Source organism: Antrostomus carolinensis, unplaced genomic scaffold (assembly GCF_000700745.2).
Source record: "Antrostomus carolinensis isolate BGI_N321 unplaced genomic scaffold, ASM70074v2 scaffold26810, whole genome shotgun sequence".
Classification (NCBI taxonomy): domain Eukaryota; kingdom Metazoa; phylum Chordata; class Aves; order Caprimulgiformes; family Caprimulgidae; genus Antrostomus; species Antrostomus carolinensis.
In genome coordinates, this window is record NW_010286842.1 from 10,421 (window position 1) to 32,220 (window position 21,800).

At 37.9% G+C, this 21,800-nt stretch overlaps 1 protein-coding gene across 1 annotated transcript in view; it reads right to left on the reverse strand.

Annotated features, from left to right (window-relative positions):
- Positions 1-21,800, reverse strand: part of COL24A1 (collagen type XXIV alpha 1 chain) — a 49,449-nt gene that overhangs the window by 8,809 nt on the left and 18,840 nt on the right. Inside the window, exons 11-26 of the mRNA XM_029087336.1 lie at positions 19,673-19,726; positions 19,086-19,193; positions 18,002-18,055; positions 17,156-17,209; positions 15,776-15,832; positions 13,960-14,013; positions 12,831-12,884; positions 12,671-12,724; positions 10,491-10,544; positions 8,729-8,836; positions 7,246-7,353; positions 5,648-5,755; positions 5,507-5,560; positions 5,152-5,214; positions 3,923-3,976; positions 2,310-2,345 (exon numbers count right to left, since the gene is read on the reverse strand). Coding sequence (XP_028943169.1) covers positions 2,310-2,345; positions 3,923-3,976; positions 5,152-5,214; positions 5,507-5,560; positions 5,648-5,755; positions 7,246-7,353; positions 8,729-8,836; positions 10,491-10,544; positions 12,671-12,724; positions 12,831-12,884; positions 13,960-14,013; positions 15,776-15,832; positions 17,156-17,209; positions 18,002-18,055; positions 19,086-19,193; positions 19,673-19,726 — 1,074 coding nt within the window. The remainder of the gene's footprint in view (positions 1-2,309; positions 2,346-3,922; positions 3,977-5,151; positions 5,215-5,506; positions 5,561-5,647; positions 5,756-7,245; positions 7,354-8,728; positions 8,837-10,490; positions 10,545-12,670; positions 12,725-12,830; positions 12,885-13,959; positions 14,014-15,775; positions 15,833-17,155; positions 17,210-18,001; positions 18,056-19,085; positions 19,194-19,672; positions 19,727-21,800) is intronic.

Sequence of the window (21,800 nt, forward strand, 5' to 3'; positions counted from 1 at the left end):
GTGTCACTGCATGCTACAACTGCTGAACTTGGGCTGTGCTTCTTGCTGCCACCAGCAAGGGCAGCTGAAAATGGTTAAAGAAAGGCCAGATTCAATCTCACAGTGATTCATGTATATTTAAATAAAGGATCTCAAAGCAGATAGGAGTGATTTCATACTTAAGTCACTGAGGCCGCAATTTTATCAATTTTTAGGAGAATACCAGCTGCATTTCTTACTATGTCTAGGCATATTTGTAAGACAGAGCACACTGTAGCTCCTGGGGAACGCATCTGTCAGGGGTTACAGTGACCTCCAGAGCTGCACGAGTTACGTGTGCCTGCACATCACTTTCCCTGACCATGCCAGAGGGGCTCAGGAGCTGGATTATGAAGGGTGTGAAAAGTGGGGGCCATCACATAATTCCTAGCATCAGATCTATACCAACAAGGCTATGTTAAGGGACTGCAAGTGACTTTAGAGACCGAGACCCATGTTTTACACATGTTCTTTGGAGAATAGGGGAGAATCAAAATTGAAGCGATTTCTGGGTGTTCAGGGAGATGTCTTCTGATACTTAACTAAGACGACTTTAAACGCATAAGCTCTAGGGACTGTAAATATTGTCAATTTTTCAACTGATGTGTCCTGACATATTTATTTATGTTTCATCCATTTGTACTTATAGAAGGGACTCCAAGCCATCTTTTAGGTAAATATTTACTGATATATAAGCTTTCCCTGACCACTTTTGTCATTTTGATGTCATGTCACTATATCTGAGAATGGGTAAAGCCTAATAACATCCTGCAATGTAATAGTCTGATACACCATACAGTGGAGTAGTTGCCATTAATGATTGTAAATTTTACAATTTTACATTCTATGTTTTTCAGGTGATAAAAGGATAATTCTTTCTAGTAATGGACACTGTATCCCTGACAGACTAAAAACTAACTAAAACTTGGTCTGCTACAAAAAAGTTAAAATCTTAGTGATTTGAGGAAGAATGGCAATACCAGTTTTAAAGGCAGAAATTCAAGCTGGGAATACACAGTTGGATTAAAATAATTCTCTCTCCTTTATGTCTGAAAACAGTTGGAAATAAATCCTTTCCTTGGTTACTCAATATAAACTAATGCTACTGCGTATGATTTAAAATTAAACATTTTTCTTCTGAAGACAGTCTTAGGAACTGAATTCATCTTGATGAATTCAAGAACTTGTTTAGGAAATAACTTAAACATCAGCACAAATAATGGAAATGGTTGTTTCTTGTTCACCGTTTCAGATGGTTTTATTATTATTTTTTAAGTGTCAGCATTTTTAAGTCTATGCTGTCAAAGCAATTCTTATGACCAAACAGGAGAAAAAGTTAAGATGGTTAATAGCAGCATGAACTAAGAACCTAGTTTTCCTCTTACTCTGAGATAGGAATGGCCTCAAGAAGATTAGAATCAAAGTTCTCCAAGACACGTACAGCAAGCTTAGTTCCAAGCCTTAATTCTTTAAGCAATTTTTAATATTTATGATATATTTTCAAAACTTTTCTAAGGCAGTGAGGTTGGGATTGCACACAGGTGGCTGCTAAAAGCAAAATACAGTAAGACAAGAGAAAAAAAACTATTTTAAGTGAAGTGGGATCAAAGGCAGGGTAAGAGCAACAGGAACAAGATGACATTGCCCAGTTACTAGAAAAAGAACTAATTATAAACCTGTCATATAAAGTAATGTCACAGGTGTCATTGTGTTCGTATTTGCTGTCAATATGATAAACTGACACTGGCTTTTCAATTAGCCATTAACTGGAGACTTTACTAGTTCTAACACAATTTTTAAAAAATAAAATCCAACCTTTATTAATGTACAAAACCAGTAATATTCTTACTGAAAAATGAGAGAAAGCAAGTTCATAACCTTTCAATGCTGCCTACTGCTACTGCAGCTGGCATACATTGCATGGACACCCACCCTCAGCTCTAGGCTTCTCCTGAACTTCTCCCTCTCTAGACAAGATGATACAGACCTATCAACATGCACATGCATGCTGGGCTGAGACACACTGGAGCGTTGACAACGAATGTGACAAAGGGTTTTTCTTTTAGATCTGAATTGGGACAGATGTGAAGTACGTGACTTCTATATGATCAGGGGCCATACTGCCTGACATGTCAGACTTGACTCATGCTACCAGCTTTCATGGCCAGCACTCTCCAGGAACACAACATGACTGTCTGGCATTCAGAGAATGCAAGAGTACATTCAGAGTAACACAGGAATACTTTTTACATAGCCAAAAAACTGAAAGCATGAAAGTTGTTTCATCTTACCATTTCACCCCTTGTGCCCTTTTCACCTCTTGGTCCCTGTAAGAAAAAGAAGCTGTCAATCCAGTATGCTTTCTAGCTGCCTAGGACCAAAATAAGCATATTAATATCCATGAGAGCTATTCTGCTCACGTGAAAAGTCCAGTCTCATCTGTGGAAGTATTTACAGCTGTGGGGCTTTAATTTTTCTGTACTATTAGGAAAATAAAGTACTTGAAAACATCTTGTAATTCCTGTATGTCAAAAGCTGTTTTCTTCAGATTGTAAATGTTTTTTTCCTCAGTAATTTTAACTATCAGTGTTCTCCCTGTCAATCAGCTGTACCCTCTACAATTTGATCCACTGTAATAGAACAGTGTTTCACCATCTTAACAGTTGAGAACAAAATTCAGTACTCTCCATCACTGAAGAAATCCATCAGTTAATGTATTTGCTTTTATTACCCCATTAGTTCTCCTCTCACAGTCAGATTAGATACTGTTGTTCTATCTCCATGGCATTTTTAGCTAGTTTTGCACTTAAATTGTGTTTCTTAAGACGGTAACAATCTTACAATTCTTATCTGGAAGAATTTTGCATCTTGATAGCAGCATTTCGGAACACATCTTCAGCTGCAGTGCTTTCTTAATGATAATGGCAAGCTATTATATTCAATATGAAGTTTATTAAAAGCCTTAATACAAGTATATGCAACTGTAAAGTTTTCCTCCTGAGTGGACTGAAAAAGTGCAGCAAGGCTTAAAGTACTGTCTTTTTCCCAACAGACAGAAAGAATGGTCTAATTATCGAAGGAACATTTCCCTTCTCCTTTCTTTTTCCCTTGTAAATATTTGTATTTATTACTTTTATTATATATTCCTGTTATTTTAATTATTATTATTTCAATTTTTAGATATTCCCATTTACTCTAAGTCTTGCTGATCAGACAGAGGAACTTGGGTGGTACAAAGAGCTTCTAAAACTACCTTACATGTCTGGGTAGTCTGCAGACATGAGCCACTGCTCTCCCTCTGGCACAGGGAGTTCAACAAAGGATGGAAACAGGGATAAGGGCAGAGCTCTCCCACTGCAGGGATCCTGGAGGTGAAGGTTGTCAGAAAGGCTAAGAAGATGATTGAGTTGTAACAGGGACCTCACCAGCACCTGGAACACCCCAACAAGGCCTTGTGGGTACTCCTAGCATGTCTAGAGGAGCATCCTGGACAGTTTAGCCCAATGAACAGATAAAAATAAACTACATTGAAACCAAGTGTGTGGATACTATCTAGATATGTCTCAGATCTAAGGCTGAGAAAGAATATCCAAGTGGTAGTTACTATGTGCTGTTTTATACATTGACTCGCCCACTGCCCCTGTAGACATGGCCTTTACATATGTACTTAGACAGAAGGCCATTGCAATGACTGTCATTGGTTTTTGTAATTATTTTCTTCTTGTTTGTATCACAACTGCTGGAGTCACCAACATTCACTCACCAGTGTGGTATAATATGAAGACGGTCCAGCTAGCTGCTATTTGCAAATGGAAAAATTAGAAGGTTGCTAGTTGCAAAACAGATTATTAAAAATAAGGATAGGTGAAATAACCAAATTACGCAAAAGAGAAGGGAAACTTACAGGCCTGCCAGTTGGGCCTGTTATGCCTTCTTGACCAACAGGGCCAATATATCCCTGTAAACAAGCAAAGAATTTATTAGTCCACCATGTTTTCAAAATGAAGAAAAACCTTATGAGGTTTCCTGGTTTAAAGTTGCTCAGCACACAGCCCTGGCAAGGTGATACTGTTTTTCTGAATATTGAGCGAACATTGCTACAAAATCGTCACGCTAATTATTTTAATAATTAATAATATTTATGCTTGGAAAGCCCACACACATTCTTTTATGTGAAATCTGATGCACTGAAACCAGTGGAAATTGATTACCAAAGACCACATATTTATTGAGCTACAATCAGCTATAGCTTGAGCTGTATTACCGCCCACAAGTACTCTTGTAAGGCCACCAGTAAGTACTGCTAAAATGTTACTTTCTTGTTCCATTTCACTTAGAGCAAAGTGCTCATTTCCAGTGTTTATCTTATATAGGAATGTTTAGAAAAAGAAAGCAGCTATTAGAACAGGTATTTAAAGCTGCTGCTGCATCTAGTTAACTGAACTAATTCAGTTTTGTGATGGCAATGGCAGCAGTAAGAGAAGAACATTTCGTAGAAAGGCCTTCCGTACTGCAACCTTTCCCCCTTCTTCACCTGATGCTGTACGCTGGATGCACACTCCTCAATATTACAAAATACTAAGAATCCTTCCACATTTTTGGTGAGTAGCAAAGTAGAATGTCATGAAGAATGTCTCATGCAGAATGAACTAATGCAAGTTAGTAACCTGATAGATAAAAATAAAATATTTATTTTCTACCAATTACTCAATAATGCCTGAGCACCACTCTGCCTTACTGGAGGCAAAGTTTGGACCTGTTTTGTTTTACTGTAGGACAGAGTTATACAACCAGCATTGTTGCCAGTAAGAAGAAACAGAATGTTCAACCCAATACACAAAGATATGCCAGCGATAAGGATACTTGTGTAGATAAAATTATGCTAGGAGAGCCACGCTTTGTGAGCAGAGCTTGCCTTTTTCCTTCAAGATTGAGAGTTCAGCTCTGCTTGTGTATCTGTACCCATGTTGCAGTACAGGCAAAGGGCTTCTAGTGGAGTCATAGTCTCAGAGAGAAAGGTTTGGCTACAGGGTTCTGGTCTTGTTAATAAGAAAAAATAGGATTCTCTAAATTAAAAACATGTGCCACTTGCAAGCCATCCTGACAATCTCTTTTGTGGAATGAAACACTTACAACTTGGCCTGTTGGACCTTTTGGGCCCAGAATTCCAACTAAGCCGATGTCCCCTGCAGGACCCTGAAAATGCAAAGGAACAGTTTAGTCAAACATGAACATTAGCTATCCATTTGTTTCATCTCTTGTAATCAGTGGAAATAGTAATTTCTGAGAGTAGTAACAGTGAAAATACCAAGCACATTGATCCTGAACATTCGCCTTTGTACATGGAGTACACAGTTATGCCTACAATGTTCCAAAAGTTCAGATAGATTTTGAACAAATTATTGTTAAAGCCGATTAATTCCATGCTTTCCTGATGTTCTCACTCTGTAAATGGCTTAAGATCTAACAGAAAAGAATGAGCACATACCTTTGGACCTGGAAATCCTTGAAACCCCATCAAACCTTGATCTCCATCTTCTCCCTGTAAGAGGAGCAAGCATCCTTATTATTATTTCACGTTGTTAACTCCTGGACTAGTTGTTTTGCATCAACAGCTATGGTTACATACAGTCTGTCCTTTCAGTCCAGCATCTCCTGCTGGTCCTTGGTCACCCTGTGATCCTGGAAGGCCTCTTTTGCCTCGCTTTCCTGGATGACCCAGAAGCCCTTTCTCACCCTGTGAATAGGAAGATAATATATCCCTTATTACAAATACAACAGTTATAAATTTAAAGATGGGTTTCCTGGCAGAAGTGTGGCACACGCTTTCTCTCTAAGAAATAAACCTGTTCTATTAATTTTATTTCCATCAGTAATGCTTTCAATAATTATAGCTTCACTAAAAGTGACTTGACTTTTTCTTGACATGGAAACATATAAAACCCATACATATTGGATAATTTCCAGTATGGTATCTCCCAGTACAAGAAATAAAATGCACAGAATGAAATACAGGACAGGAAGGTTAAAAGTAAATTGAAAATGAATGCTCTGATCAAGGCATAGTATAGTTGTGGAACTCCTTGCTGTTAGATGAAACGTTTACATCAATTCAAATGGAAACTAGACAAGTTCATGCAAGAGAAATCCTCTGAAGATTATCAAATACTTAGAAAACATGTCTAGCTCAGGAGCTTACTGAGCTGCAGTTAAGGCTGGGAATATATACCTTTTGTGTTTGCTTTGTGCTTATGCCCTTTCCTAGGTGTTACCTTTCTGCTCTAACAAAGACAGACTTTTGGTCTGACTCAGCATGTCTACTCTTAGTTTTTATTTTACACAATGCGGTAACCATTCTCCCTCACCTAATCTATTCCTTTTTCAGATTGCAAGCATTTTCTGAGCTGCAACTACCTCCTACAGCTCATTGTCTAGACAAAGGAGCAAAGTCCAGACTGGGAGCATTTGCAGTTTATACCGAATTATTTACATGAAAAGATAACAGAGAGTGTATTTTCCTCCTCTAGTTTTCAAGTAACAAGGCTTTAAAAACTGCTTATGAATAAAATCTCAGAGCACTGAAAATCATGATTTTAGATGAAAAATCCTATTCTAAATGGAGAAAATTAGCTGTAATGTTTCCATTCTTTGCTTCTTTTACCACTGGAATTAGTCTAATCAATATTGTCAGTAGAAACTGAGGATATGCTGATGTCAGGTACCTGGAACTGCCTGGAAAATGGAGCACTCTCAGATTTCTTTCTTTCTGACAGGGCTGAGCAAGAACAGTTTAAGTTCTATGATAAATGTACATCCCAGACATGCTTGTTAGCCCTCAACCTTGGGACTCAGGCTTGAAATTACAGTACTTCTCTGCTAACAGTTTGCTTATATGTTCAAATCATCCAGACTGTTCTAGTAGTTACAGAAGTTTAAAAAGAAAAGTCAGTAAACATTTGTCCCTAAAGCTTTGGATGAATAAATACAAAGTGTTTTGAATGGCTTCTGGAGCTGGGAATACCATACAGACGGATAGGAACTCTGTTTTCAAATCAAAGTTTGCAGAAATGAAGTCAGCAAAAATTGCAGTCTTGCCCTTCACATAAGTTTTGATATCAGTTACTCATATGATTAACAGTAGCCTGGTGGTTCCACAGTCACTGGATGCAGTATGAAGACTAAGACGTATCAGTAACACTGTACTTAAACAAGATCCCATATATGTACCTTTAGTCCAGGTGCTCCCATGGGCCCTGGAATGCCTGGCAATCCCTTGGGACCTCGAGCTCCAGGATAACCTGCCAGACCTGGTAAGCCTGAGTTTCCTTTATTACCCTTAAATTGAAAAGAACTGATTACAAGTAGAACAACCAAACATGTTTTTTCATTGTATGCTAAAACAGGCATATAACAAAATCAGTCAAAGCTATTTAATGCTTTCAGTATTTATGGATACACACTGATAGTACATAAAAATATATATGGAAAGACAATGATCAGCAGTATCATGTAGATTTCTGCTAATACTCCAAAAGCAAAGCCTTATCATACTTAGCAACAAAGCTACATGTCCTTAACTGTGGGGTGGATTGAGGCTTCTGGGGCATCAAGTTATTATAATTTAACAAGTCACTGACTGTCAGCAAAGCGAATGCTAACCATGCCATAGTCCACTGCAGGTGTTCAGTTCAGTGTTCATCTTAAACCTTTTTCTGTCCTACCCTAAATATATCATGATGTCATTTGTATGGGATCACCTACCCAGACACTGAAAGACTTTTGCGAACACTCATGAAAATCAATTGCCTCTTTAGGTTTATGCAAGGCAGATTCCCTTTTAGCACCCTCCTAAATAGGAATAGTTGCCCAGTTGGATAGTAAGCAATCTTCTGTCCACAGTAATTGTGCATTCAAGTATATATGGAAGCACTCATGGGCATACCAGTGACTGCTTTTACCTCCCACAGGGATTCATACGGACTAGTTTATACAAGACCTAAAATTTTTCCCAAATCTGAAAATTTGCATGTTCAGATGAATAGCCTTTAGTGCTGATCCCTATTTAATTATTTTCTAATTCTATTTTGAAATATGAAGGAAGAGAACACTCCATTCATGTATTAATTATAGAAGATGACTCCTTGAGATGGTTCTTGGATGAGTGTTGTGTGATTTCTGAGGATTCTGAGCTTACAATAAGAAGCTCCTTCTGATGAAAACAAGATGCTGGAGTCTTTCATTACAGATGGACTGAAAATACAGTTGAGATTCACAGCATTCACTTTTTCAAGAAGGAATTCCATATCAAGAAAAAAAAAATGAGACTACCTTCCCACAGAAACATTCAGAATTCAACATGCTTATTTATAAATAACAGACATACTGATAACGTTAGTATGACTGTGTACACTCTGTAGAGTTTCATATACAACAACTTTACCACATCAAGAAAGATCAGAATATTTGTTATGAAAATGTATGAGAACATCAAACAATAAACAGAAGCAACTATTTTTAATGAAAAAACATGTTACTGAGTACATGGAGTTAAACCAATTTTGAGATGTTAAATATAAAATGGAAATTTGCTACCATCCAAAAGAGTGTTTCTGTGACGTCATTTAGTAGAAATATATACATACATATCCTAACCTTAGAAAACTTATAATGGAAAATGATATAAAGAGGAGCAATGTGGAAAGCAACTTACCTTAGGGCCAGGCTTCCCTGACAGCCCAGGCTTGCCAGGGTTGCCAGGAACACCTCCTGGTCCAGGGTATCCGACTATTCCTTTCTGCCCTGTTGGCCCTGGTCTTCCCTTGAAACAAATTCAAATCAAATATAGCACTGTAGGCTCTCCATCTTCATCATCACAAAACTAGATTTCAGTCACAGTATTTCCTAAACCCTATGTAATAACAGATCCAGTGACATGGATAAATACTCACAGAGGGGGCTCTGAGTTAGGATGCTTCATTTGAAATTATATTGGCTTAACCTCAGACTTGCTGTATTGTGAGCTACCAGCAACATTGGCTGAAACCATGGGACTGACCCCTCTGTGTGCCAGACCTGAAAGACGGCTAAGAGTGTTGATTCTTAAACTGAAGCAAGGAAACCCAATAAAGTAACCTGTTTATCCCTGTAAAAAATCCAAGCATACGTCTCTTCAGCCTTCATTTTACTAGACACACTATTGTACATTTTCAAAATCATGCTGTTCAGATTTGTACAGATCAAATATACAAACTTACTTAGACAATTTTGTGCTAACTGTTGCTATACTTGCCTGGAAAAGCCTCATGTCACATCCATCAAAGGAACAGTGATTTTTTTCTTTACAACCATTTCCTTTAGACTAACATACGCTACCTTAAGGGGCCTGGAGTTCTACCATTATCTCTGTATGAATGCATTTCTCAGAAATGTAAAATATGCTAACTACAACACATGTCATTTGAAAAAGTATAGTTAACAGTCATATAGAGCATAAGAAGCATGCCATCTCAATCTTATTTCTAACTTCTGATTCCTGGATTGTCTTGCACTTGGGATGTGCTCTGGGACTTCCTCAAGTTCCAGTTTTACTGTCTTCTCCTCCTTGCTTTTCCGTATGCCTTGCTTTTCCCTCTTTTCCTTTGTCTGCCAAATGATATGCTCTCTGCAGCCCTCCAGAGGGAAGAGCCAAGTATTTACAGAAGACAATCAATCTCCTTGCCTTCAAAAGCTCTTCTTGCACTCTGCCCAGCAAGTACAAGCTCTGTGAAACAGCTGCATTTCTCTGGTTACCAACGATGTTTTGAAGTAAGGTAGTAAAAGTTATTTACAATATGTGCTTGTGTGGTATTATTAACAGGACACCAAAATAGCTTGATGCATTTTGTTCTTGGTACGGAACACCAACTGCTTCCTGCTCTTTCTCCCTCAGGGAGAAAGGGATGCAAGTTAGCTTCTCTACAGTTAACTGAAGAAAGAACATTAAAAATTTCATCTCGGGGCAAGCGAGAGAAAGAAATAAACCTCAAGGGATCTGCCAGCCATATCCATCATGGACATATGGACCCAGGCTTCTGTAGGCTGCAGCTGTTCAAAGAACTTACAGGAGCCAGGAGTGAACTGTAGTACTGCTCTGTACAATATAATGTGACAACTTGCACATGGACAACAAGCCACACACAAAAATGACCTAATTAAGCAACTTCTGAGTGGGAAGAACCGTGTTGTTATATTAGCTGCACTTCACTTCCATGTGCTGAGTAACTGACTATAACTCAGTATAATTTAACATCGTTTCAAAAATTATTCTTATTTTCATAGGAGTTCCCTTACATTTCCTGGTGTAAGTCACTTCAGGACTTTCTGGTACCACTGGCATGGTACCAGATACCAATGGTATCTGGTTTTATTGGTTATTATTTTCTTTTTTTTTTTTTTTATAACCTGAAGATAGATTGTAGAATTTTGTTACTTACAGGAATTCCAGGTTTTCCTGTCTGACCTGTTGCTCCTTTCTTTCCTGTGGGTCCCTAAAAGTTACAAATACTTGTGAACTGACAAATGTCTTAAACTCAGTCCCCTAAGAAGAGCTGAGAATTGTTCCCCTCTAGCATGCACGTTCACATTGCCTGGTTTTGGATCAGATAATTTTCATTTCAGAAGATAGCAGGAAGTTTTCCAAGTAGAAGTTAATAAATTTTTGGTACAATTGTACACATTTTTTCCCTTTCCCCAGTTGGGAAATTGTAGTTTTCAGAAATTTTTCAACAACAATAGGCATAAAAAGCTTTTCACTATGAATCTGGCAATTTCTTCTCTATCAGCTACACCTCTGTAAGGAAGTACACTTTTACAGCACTTCTGTGCCTTTTAAAAAGGGAAGTCCTGAAAAGCAGGCAATGTAGATGAACTGAGTGTATGTGGAAGAGAATACTTGAAAACTATAGTGTCATATATGGGAACATTCTTTTTATCTAAGATGTACACAAAAGATAAAATTTACTCAAAACCAGACTTTTTTTTTTTGGTCTTGACTGATCTAGGAATCTGTAGTCTTAGAAAAACTGAGTGATGCTGATAGCAGATAACATTCTGCTAAACGGTTTAGTGACACAGGAGGCCAAGCACCAAGGAAGAGAAGCTCAGAATGGGTTAAAAGCATCTCAGGAAATTTTGTTTATACAATATTCTTCACAGAATATAAAGATCTATGGCATGAACTTTATCTTACTGCTAAAAGATACAATCGCTCGGGCAGCAGGGACAAGAATAACTGTTGTTAGCACAGATCAAGTAGAAAAAAGCTTCCCAGATTTTCTGGATTAATTATTTTAAACACTGTTCTTAAAGCAAAAGTGATGCTAAACTACTATGCAGCAATATTACATAACATGCAATAAAATGAAAAAGCCAAGGTCGTTGTAATTGCAAATGTTTTATAATTAATGTAAATATGATTAAAGAATATTTTTTTTTCTGTTCCTTAATTTAATGTCTTTTTGTTAAGACAGACATACAAAAGTCCACCAATCAGAATGGGAACGTGTGTATTCAAATAACTTTATATTGGTTTAATTACAATTTCTGAATGCATATAAAGTAAACCCAGATGATTCATCATTGCAGTATATAAGACTAGCTTTGTAAGGCTTGCTATAGCAGGACCAGTCCGGCCAGTGGAGTTAAGACTGTAAGAATGATTTCAGTATTAACATTTTTGCATAAACCTTTAGGCTCTTATGGGTTGCTCCACACTGGACATCGGTTCCATATTTGCAAATGGTAGTTTTAATCTGAGGGGCATTTACACCACAAAGAAAACATTCTCCAAGGGAAAGATGGAGGAATGACTGATTTTATCTTGTGCTATGAGTAGTTTGTCAAAGGCAATATATCTGAGCACATGGCTAGAGTACATGCTGACAATTTCTTCACATCATGTTTCCTTTCTGTTGCTCCCATTCCTAATCTACTATAGATTCTTGAAAATTTTGAAACCCTAACAGAGTTACACTGTGGAACTTCTCAGACAAAATATCTCATTCAAGTTGCAATGTCAATTGAGATTGTAAGAGAACTTTTAGCTTAAACCTTTTGAAATCTGAAAAGTCAATTAAATGCATCCCATGGCAGAATATAAAATACTTTTGGCTATTTTCAACATGCCACCAAGATGAACTATTATTTCTAAAGGAAAATACTTAGTCTTTGATCTTTTTTGCTCTGTCATTATTCCTCTATTATTCTGTAGCAAACTCCCTATTTCCAGGTCTCTGAAAATTCAGTGTAGTGCAGTACCAGGAGGCTTAATTTACAGATCAGAGCAGTAAAATCCTAGGTGTCTTCCACAGTTAGTTTGCCACAAGGAACTCCATTTAAGGGTATAATTTAAAATCATGCAAATGTTTCCAAAAGAGCCTGTCATAATGCTTTATATCACTCCAAAGTAAAACCACTTACCTATCAAATAATACGTTTACTATCACAGTTCATTATGCAATTTTCTATTCTATATTTTTATTGTCCGTACAGGTATGAAAAGCAAAACCAAACACTGAATCTTAGCCTTATGTGACAGTTTTCCAGGGATACTTTGAACACTAAAAACATACAAATTCCAATTAAGTGCAATTTTGTTTTACTTTTTTCTACTTACTTCTGAACCCCTTTCTCCTTTTGGTCCTTGCTCTCCCAGTTCACCTGGCTCTCCCTTTGGAAAGAACATATATTAAATAAATAAAAAGAATCATTTGAATGGAGATGAAAACACATTTTCAACAGCCAATAAAGAAATCTCACTTGTTTGAAACACTTACTGGAGGCCCCTGTTGTCCAATAGGTCCTCTAAGCCCTGGTAGACCTATATGACCCTGGGAAGCAGAAATATAACATATTGCAATTAAAGTAACTCAGGATGTCACGCTCAGTGATCTATAGATTTCCTTGTAAAGCCCATCTTGGTGCTTTACAAGGAAAGGTGCTGGGTGGCCCCAGCTTCACTGACGTGACTTAGATAACTACGGTCCATTTTCCTGAGATTAGACCTCAGGGAGCTTTTCTTCTTTAAATTCTCTACTCCAAACCACAAGTGGGCATTACATATTGTTTAAACATTTCTGCACTTCTGTAAGCATAGATCATATTCAGTTCATTGATTTATTACTATGTCTATCTGCATTATCTGTGTAACTTAAACAGGATATTCCGTGTCAAGGACTGTTTCTTTTGTATTTCAGCAAACGAACTGCATGAGTGGTTAACATGAGTTACCATCCAATTTGTATATGCTGAAAGACTAAACACAATTAATGAATAATTATTAGAATTAGATTTACAAAGAAATAGTGCTTAAACTTCAGAGAAAAATGTTAACTCATTCAGTATTACAGAATCACAGAATTGTTTAGGTTGAAAGGGGGCCTCTTGAGATCACCTAGTACAAACCTCCCTACTCTCAAGCAAAGCCAGGTTGACAAGGTTGTCCAGGACCATGTCCAGTCAAGTTTTGAGTATATCCAAGTATGGAAACTCCATCACCTCTCTGGGCAGCCTGTTCTGGTGCTCAGTCATCCCCCCAGTAAAAAAGTGTTTTCGTGCATTCAAAAGGAATTTAATGTGTTTCAGTTTGTGCCCTTTGCCTCTTGTCCTGTCACTGGACACTACTGAGATGAACCTAGCTCCTTCATATTCATTCCCTCCCATCAGGATACACATTAAGATCACCCAAAAGCCTTCTCTTCTCCAGCTCACGAGTCCCAGCTCTCTCAGCTTCTCCTCATATGAAAGATGTTCCATGTGTTCTAAGAGCTCATCAGTGCAGTGAGGCACCAGCAAGCACATCTCTGCACATTTATGAGAGAATATGATGCTTCTGCTACATTAACTCTATATGTATCCATAACATGCCACGTTCAAATAAAAAGAATAAAAAGCAAGAGATATTACCTTGTAACCCTCATCACCAGGTTCTCCTCTATCTCCACGTTCACCACTAGGACCCTAGATAGAAAACCAAAGACCAAAATACAACAGCTGAACTGAAATAATGCTACACTGAAGAACAAAAAGAAAGCTGTGATTTCTCTCAAAACAGACTAACAAGATGGAACTGAGGATTACAAATACTAAAGTTAGCTTGTCTAAAGGAATAAACACGATTTTTTTCTAAACAAAATGCATTGCATTCAGACAGCGTCACTGTCTAAAATATTTTGTAACTGAAGACTAGAAGCCAAAATATAGATCTTACATGAGCATAAATGAAACAGGAGTATTGACCTCAGTAGAACTTCTCCGGGTTTACACCCCTATATATACATATGATATCTGAATTAAAAATCTCAATGAATAAATGAAGAGACTTGGTTTTCAAGACATGTGAGGAAAACTCTCTTATGGTTGCTGTAAGACAATACATGAAAAATTGGGCTCTTTTCTGAAATGACTTGCTGTACTCGGAATCTGCTTTAATTTTGAAGTTCATTGTAATAAAAATACAATTTCAATCCCTTAGCGTGCTCTACACATATAAGAACTGCACAGGAGCAGAGGGAATAGCATGATTTTTGTGAGTCATGTGGTTCTTCCTGTTGCATTCAGACACCTCACTAGCTCTAATTCAGGCAAAGGCCCTTACTCCAGTCCCACAAGAAATGGGATTTTTCCCCAGAATTTTAACTGTCATTGCATTAATTGGACCAAAAGTCAGTCAAAGGAAAAATGTTGGGATAGCAAATTATGCCCATAGAAAGTATAAGTGGCCAGGGCTTTCCAAAAGACATCCAGCTAATCATTAGATGAAATAATAAGGGACTGCCTTTTTCCCCACCTGTCATAAGTAAAGGCACATAATGAAAAATTAGCCAGGCACCACTAACTTCAATGTATCTTTACAGTTTACAAATGAATAGATTAGCCACTTGTAGTGCATATCCACCAACAGATACTATTACACAGCTGCTGGTACACTCTCCAAGTTTCAGCAGCCTCATGGCATGTTTCCTGTATGGAATACACAAGGTAGAAAGGCCCTGCTTGCAACATCTGAGCAGTCAGCATTACGGAGCCAGTTTGGCTACAATAGAATTGCCTGGAGTCTCTTGTGCATTAACATAATTCAGAACCTTGTCCATATTCTACCTTCAGTTACATCAGGGTCTTATAGTCCTGCCTTTTCAGGAGGTGAGGAATAAACATTAAGGTTTATCTGAAGAGAAGTAGGATATACAGGTATTACTTCTGGCACAATCAAAGCCTGAACATGAAACACTTTTAATAAGATTTTGAGATGGTATTTTTTTTACCAGACATGTTCATAATTTCTGCAGAGAGATACTCCACATATGAACTCAGTAAAAAAATTGTTACAAAATGCAGCTGTCTCTAAATCAGCTAAATTAGCTTTGTAGTGATAATGAAAAAAAAAAAAAAAAAAAAAAAAAGAATGTATTTCTGGTTAGTAAAGCAATTAGGTATAATTCAGGATAAACAGAGAGGGTAAAAATATGTTCCAAAATGTGGTGGTCTAAACACAGACTAATGGCATTAGTGTAATTAAACACAGGGCACATACTCTTAAGCAGGAAAGAGCACATGACTGAATTTTTCAGAGGAGGATTACTGATTAAACGACCATTGTTCTGCATTTTTGTACAAGGGGGTACTGACTCCTGAGACAGTGATATGAAGTTTCAGAAAGAACCTGCGTTGTCTCTTGTCTTGAGAAGCACTAATATAATTTTTTTCAGAAAGAAAGACCTACTGGTTCACCTATGGGCCCAGGTGGTCCAAAGACTGTACTGTCTTCGCCTGGGTAACCCTAAAACAAAGACAAGTATTAAAAAAATATTAACTTGGTAATTCAACCTCATCTACAATGCACGCATGTTCAAATGCTAATAAACAGCCAGAGCATACTTTACAGATGTTAACAGTAAATATGATGCTTATAGTTTAATATAGTGGAAATGGTAGCTCCATTTTAACATGCACCCAAAGATATTTAGGATTAAAAAAAGCTAAGTATTTGCTCTATTCTCAAAGGCAGCTATATATATAAAAAGAAAGATCTTTGAACAATGTCCTTGTAATGATTATTTAATGAAAAAAAAAAAAAAGGATAAACAGGGTATTTGACAAGAGGAAAAAAGAAAATTTCTTCCACTGTTTTGAGAAATATACTTAATATAAACAAGTGTACAGAAGATTCCAACATTCAGCCTGAATTCTATTAAATTTTAAATATGAAACAACTGCCATCCAAACTAATAGACAAAAAGTTACCTATTCCAGATGATATTTACCAGTTACTTAATGCAAAGAGGCATACATTTGAAATATGAGTTAGGGTTTCCAAAGTGCATCAAAGTGCTCTTTCAGAAGCGACCAAGTAAGCTATTGGGACACCTAGCTCCCAATAATTTTTTTTTCAGTTATCGTTTCTGAAAATTATATCAGAACCTATTTATAACATCAACCACTAATGCCTATTAGCAGTATTCACTGCAAAACTGGTGTAATATGAGAATCTGTCAGGTGCTACTTGAAACTAATCTTCATGAAGGGAATCCCTGTACCTCCTTGGGGCCACACAGACTTCAGTCACCATACAAAACTGTTTGCAGGATTTCAGGCTTAAAGGAACAACAGTTAATTTGACTAATAGCAGCACTGAGGCAACATCCTGCCCCTAGCATTTTATATTAAGTGCAGACCTTTGTCCATCTTAGTTGGACTTTCAGCAAAATCCATGGGTGTACTCACAGGCTTAAAGCTAAGTAAATACTTAGCTGGATCCGCACTGATTATTTCTGTCAGCAGTGCTCACTAAGGGCAGTGCTTTCTGATACCACAGAACGTGTTTCTTACAATGTTTTAAAACCTGAAAATGTTTTAAAACATTTAAAATGTTTTAAAATCTTCTGTTTTAAAACCTGAAGCATTTCAACTGTATCATTCGGAATTCTGCCTCTGAATGATCCATTTCCCCAGTTTTGCATCTCTTTTCCTATTCTCTTACAATACTAATAAATATTGCAAATGGTGGCTTTTGCTGTATGCTGTGGAAAACAACGACCATGCAGTAGCATTTCCTCCATTTATAATTACTCAAACTGTGTAACAATGTAATCCATCTTCATACCTTTTCTCCTTTGGGTCCTGGGGGTCCGGGGGGCCCTGGAGGACCCTGGTGACCCTAAAGAATCAAACAAAACAAAAATTAAGTTCCAAAACAAACAATTAAAGAATTAATTAATTCCAAACTTTCTTTTTGCTGCTTGTTACTTTTTTTTTTTGTGCTTGCTAAAAATGCTAAACAGTGATGTGGCACAAAATTCATGGGCCCAAGCAGAAAATATATTGTTTGCAGGAAAATTTCCATGCACAGCGAGAAACCAAATGTTCTGGCAGGGCTTGATGCAGGTGAGGGGAATCAGGCTGTTTTTCTGCTCCAGGGTTAGGGCTCCTGATGGAAGTTTCTGTTTGGAAAAAAGACATGGCAGTCTGGTCTGTAAGAGCAGGACTCAATCCATCTATGATGATGATCTTAATTATTTTTCAGTGAAAGCCACATCACCTTTACGTCCTTTAACTAACCTCATTCAATCAGTTTCTTTTACTGAAAGAGAAACTGCCTGGCCAGACAGTAAGCAGAAGTGGTGGTGTTTGCTGAACTCTCTTTGTAGTAAATAGTTGTAGTAGTTTTACAGGAACGTTATTCACAAGGGGTGAGATATATTGGACAAACAAAGGGTTTAAATCTGTGGTAAAAAACAACTGCTACTGAACTCACAAGAAACAGTCATCATCGTTTAAGGCTGTAATTTCTGAGTAGGCAATCATGTGTCATATAAAAATACGTGAGTCTCTGAACTTCTAAAGATATTTGTGTATTCTAGACAGAGATCCTAATGATATTTGAAATTATTTAGAGTACCACAGACCTACTTAGGGATGTGTGTGTACATGAATTCAATAAAAAACTCACCCCATAACCTGGAATTCCTGACTCTCCTTCGGGTCCCATTCCTCCTTGGTGTCCCTATTAAATGCAATAACCAGTGATAGATAAACGAGCTCCCTTATAAAATGTTACAACAATGCCTACTTTATAAAGTTATCACTTGGAAAAATCTTCAAATATTGAGATTTGAGAACCACAGAGGTCCAGCTTCATTTGGTAAAGAATACTGCATTTTTCCCTGTTCTGCGGAAAAAATATTTTCATTATTAACCTTACAATCCCTGTGCATAGTTAAGATCAAAAGGATCTGAGCTTTCAGAGGTGTGGAGGAACTCTGTTTAAAAATGCTAAGTATGCCAAGAGAAGTTGAGACTGGTCCTCACCTTAGGAAGTTGAGACCTTCTCTTGAAAATATTGGCCATTAGATGGTTACTTTACTTCTGTACTTCATGTTTTAAGGGAGACAGTGCTGCATTCAGTGGCCACGGGACTGGGCCTTGGAGCAGTGAGATGGGCGCATTGCCTCACTAGCGTGGAGGCTGCATGTGTCTATGCATCTGTCACACAGTGTGGAGCAAGCTTGGGGAGCTTGTGATAAAAGGAGCTCAAAGTTAATGGAAATACATTTAATTCAGTTAACTTTGGATCAGGTTCCCATTCAATAGGGGTAGCAGTCCTCATCTGAAATGCTTTGTTTCAGCCATGGCTAAGATTCATTTTATGTAACAGCAAATCCCGTGATTTCTGTTCTTGGAACTGGAAAGTTTTAAGAGCAGTGAGGTTATAAGTGGACTGTGAGGTATGAGTCTTCCATGGCATGCCATCTTGTTGCTCTGATTGTCGGATCAGGACTCTGACCAGAGCATGAGATGACTTGTTCTAAGTCCATGGGTTTCTGTCTGGAAAGGTGCACCGGTATCATTCAGATGCTGAAAGACCAGGGCATGTACTGAACACACAAGCTATGAACAACACTGACTGCATCTCCAGCTACCTCAAAAAAAATATTATACTTGCTACAGCTGTGACTTGCCTCTTCTCAAGGAGAGAGACGATTCTGCTAAACCAGAAATACATGAGCTCTTAAATAAGTATGTTTTGTACGAACCAAAGGACCCCGAGTTCCCCTTGCACCTTTGGGACCAATTTCTCCAGGCTGGCCAGAATCACCAGTAGGTCCAATTTCTCCAGGAGGGCCAAGCTGTCCCTTTTCCCCCTGTTGGTGTTATTGCATTAAAAATAATAAGAGATTGATACTAAGTTTCAAAATGCAGTTTATGCTTAACCAAAGCATGTAACAGCATTATTTAATAGGAGTATTACATTTACATATGCCATCTGCTGTAGTTCTTAGAACGTTTGAACCTAGAACTCTGAAGTGAAAAAAAACCAACTTCTGCTAATGCTTTTGTATTATTTAGTTTTATTTTAGCCAAAGCTTAACAGTTTTTGATAGCAGCAGAAACTGTTCCGAGCTGCAAAATCACATCCTGATACAAATTCAAATTTCCTAATGTCCTGAATGTTATTGATTGCAGAATGATGACAACTCTAATTGCTATGGCTAGCAAGAAAAAAAATTGGCTTGAAGCATGACATAAAACAGGGACAGACTCAGTTCAATGGAATTATTTTGTAGTGTAAATCTGAGTTTCAGATAAAAGGAAGGGAATTGGGGAAGATGAAAAATACTACCTTCTTTCCGGTACGGCCCCTCTGACCTGGATTTCCTGGTGTTCCTTCAGGGCCCTGTATATTTATTAGAGAGAGGAAAAGAAATGATTAAGAAAGGCCTGGAAATGTGTTTAAACTGTGCTCCAAACTGGATAACTAAGCAGGCCTTCGTAATGTAGAGAAGTGGGAAGAAAAATCTTATTAACTGTGGCTGTGAGCAAGTTAGTAGGACTGTTTCAAGTTACAGCAGAAACAAGTGGGAAAGCATCAGAGATCACTTATCAAACTAGTGAAAATGCACGGAATATAGTGGGGGAAAAAGCCAAGAAATCTTTTCCACACAGAAAATAGTACTTTAGGAATAAAACTGCTTCAAGACAACCACTGAGTTTGGAGAAATACAATACATAACCAGAAGAAAACTAAGAAAACCTTGGGGCTGTCAAGTGTGAAGAGCAGGCCTTGGCACAACTTGCTGTAGAGCAGAGACCTAACTCAAAAAGTGCTGGTGCCTACCACTGCCTGTCTCTTGGTGACTGTGTAATTGAATGTGCTGCCTGCTGATGAAGGGTGCTAAGAAGCTACAGCCCCGCTGCCCTCTAGGTCACTTCAAAATCTGACCTACACAAAGGGCTGGATGTGTCCACTGCTCACTGGTTTCAATTTACCTAAAAGCTCTGTGAGTTAGAGGAGGCAATTTAGCTTCAGTTTTGCAAAAACGGAGATATATTTGGGGTTATTTGAGTCATTGTGGTGATAAGCCAGGGTAAATATAGTTTAAACTGATTTGTGAAGCTTATTTGTTGCTTTGTAAGCTTCTGTTTAAGGAAAATGTAATATTACTCTTACCCCCAATAAAACCCTCAGACAACTGATTATAGGAAACCGATTTCCATGTTTAGACCAGGATGTTATGATCTATCTGCAATCCCTAGAAGGAGGTGAAACCAAAACTATGATGTAAACACTCCCAAACACCAGGGAGGATGAGTGGGGAGGGAGGCAGCTCTGCAGCCGCCTTTGGAATGTGTGGAACAGAAATGTGAAATATCCCCTGCTAACCACATCCTCCCAAACATCAAATTGCCAAACCCGCCTGTCTCACTGAGGCACAGCAGCACTGCTGATGTTGTTTACTGTATACAAGTATAATTACATACAATGTAGATATGCCAGGGCTGAGTTGTTTTCTGATAATTTCAATGTATGAAACTTTCAAGCTTCTCCAGAATTGCTAACCCAAAACAGAAAAAAAAAAAAAAATAGTATCGCTGTATCAGAAACAAAAATTGTTCTGTAGCACTCTTAAGTGTGCTGACAACTAAAAGATCATTTTTTTCCTTCGCTAGCAGAGTAATTCACTGTAAAGAACCCAGGACTAAAGACAGCAGATTGTGACACTGATGCTTAGAGGCCAGAGGGGACAGTGCTCACAGCTGTTGACAGCTGGCCCTCCAACTAATATTTACTCAGACTCCATCATCACATAAGAGCTACAGAGAAGGCAGCCGGAGGATTGCGAGTGATTTTTGGTAAGGGAATCTGATGTCTGACTTGAGACTACATATTTGCTCTAGAAACTGTGCTCTAAAAATTCTGATTTTATAGATGGATTTTAGCTGCTAGGAGTGATGCCAGAATAAACATGCAAACTGATCTAACCATGTCAACTATGGATCCCAATGCTCGTTTACTACTTGACTTGTGTATGCTGGCTGCTATTTCTCTCTATCTGCAGTCTCTGTTTCAGTCGTCTATGGCAACTAGTGCTCTCATTGTATGTTTATTTAATTCCTTTCACAGAGGCACCAAAATTAAGTTACTTAAAGAATAAGTATCTTTTAAGAACAAAATAGAATAACAAAATTCTTTCTTTCTTCTCTCTCCTTACTTTTTACAGTACATGCTTCATTACAGGGTGATTGACAAGGTAAGAAGAGAAGGTCCACCAAAGACATGACATCACACCACAGTGCAGAATTATCACCCAAAATAACACTGACCAGCATGACAGACCCTCACTTCTGGACATCAGTTCCAGTGCAGGATGGACAGTATCTATAACATTGTCCTTACAACACGCTGGCATCAGTGTAGAAAGACCACTGTTAGGAAAGGCAGGCCATCCACTTGATCAGGAATCAACAGC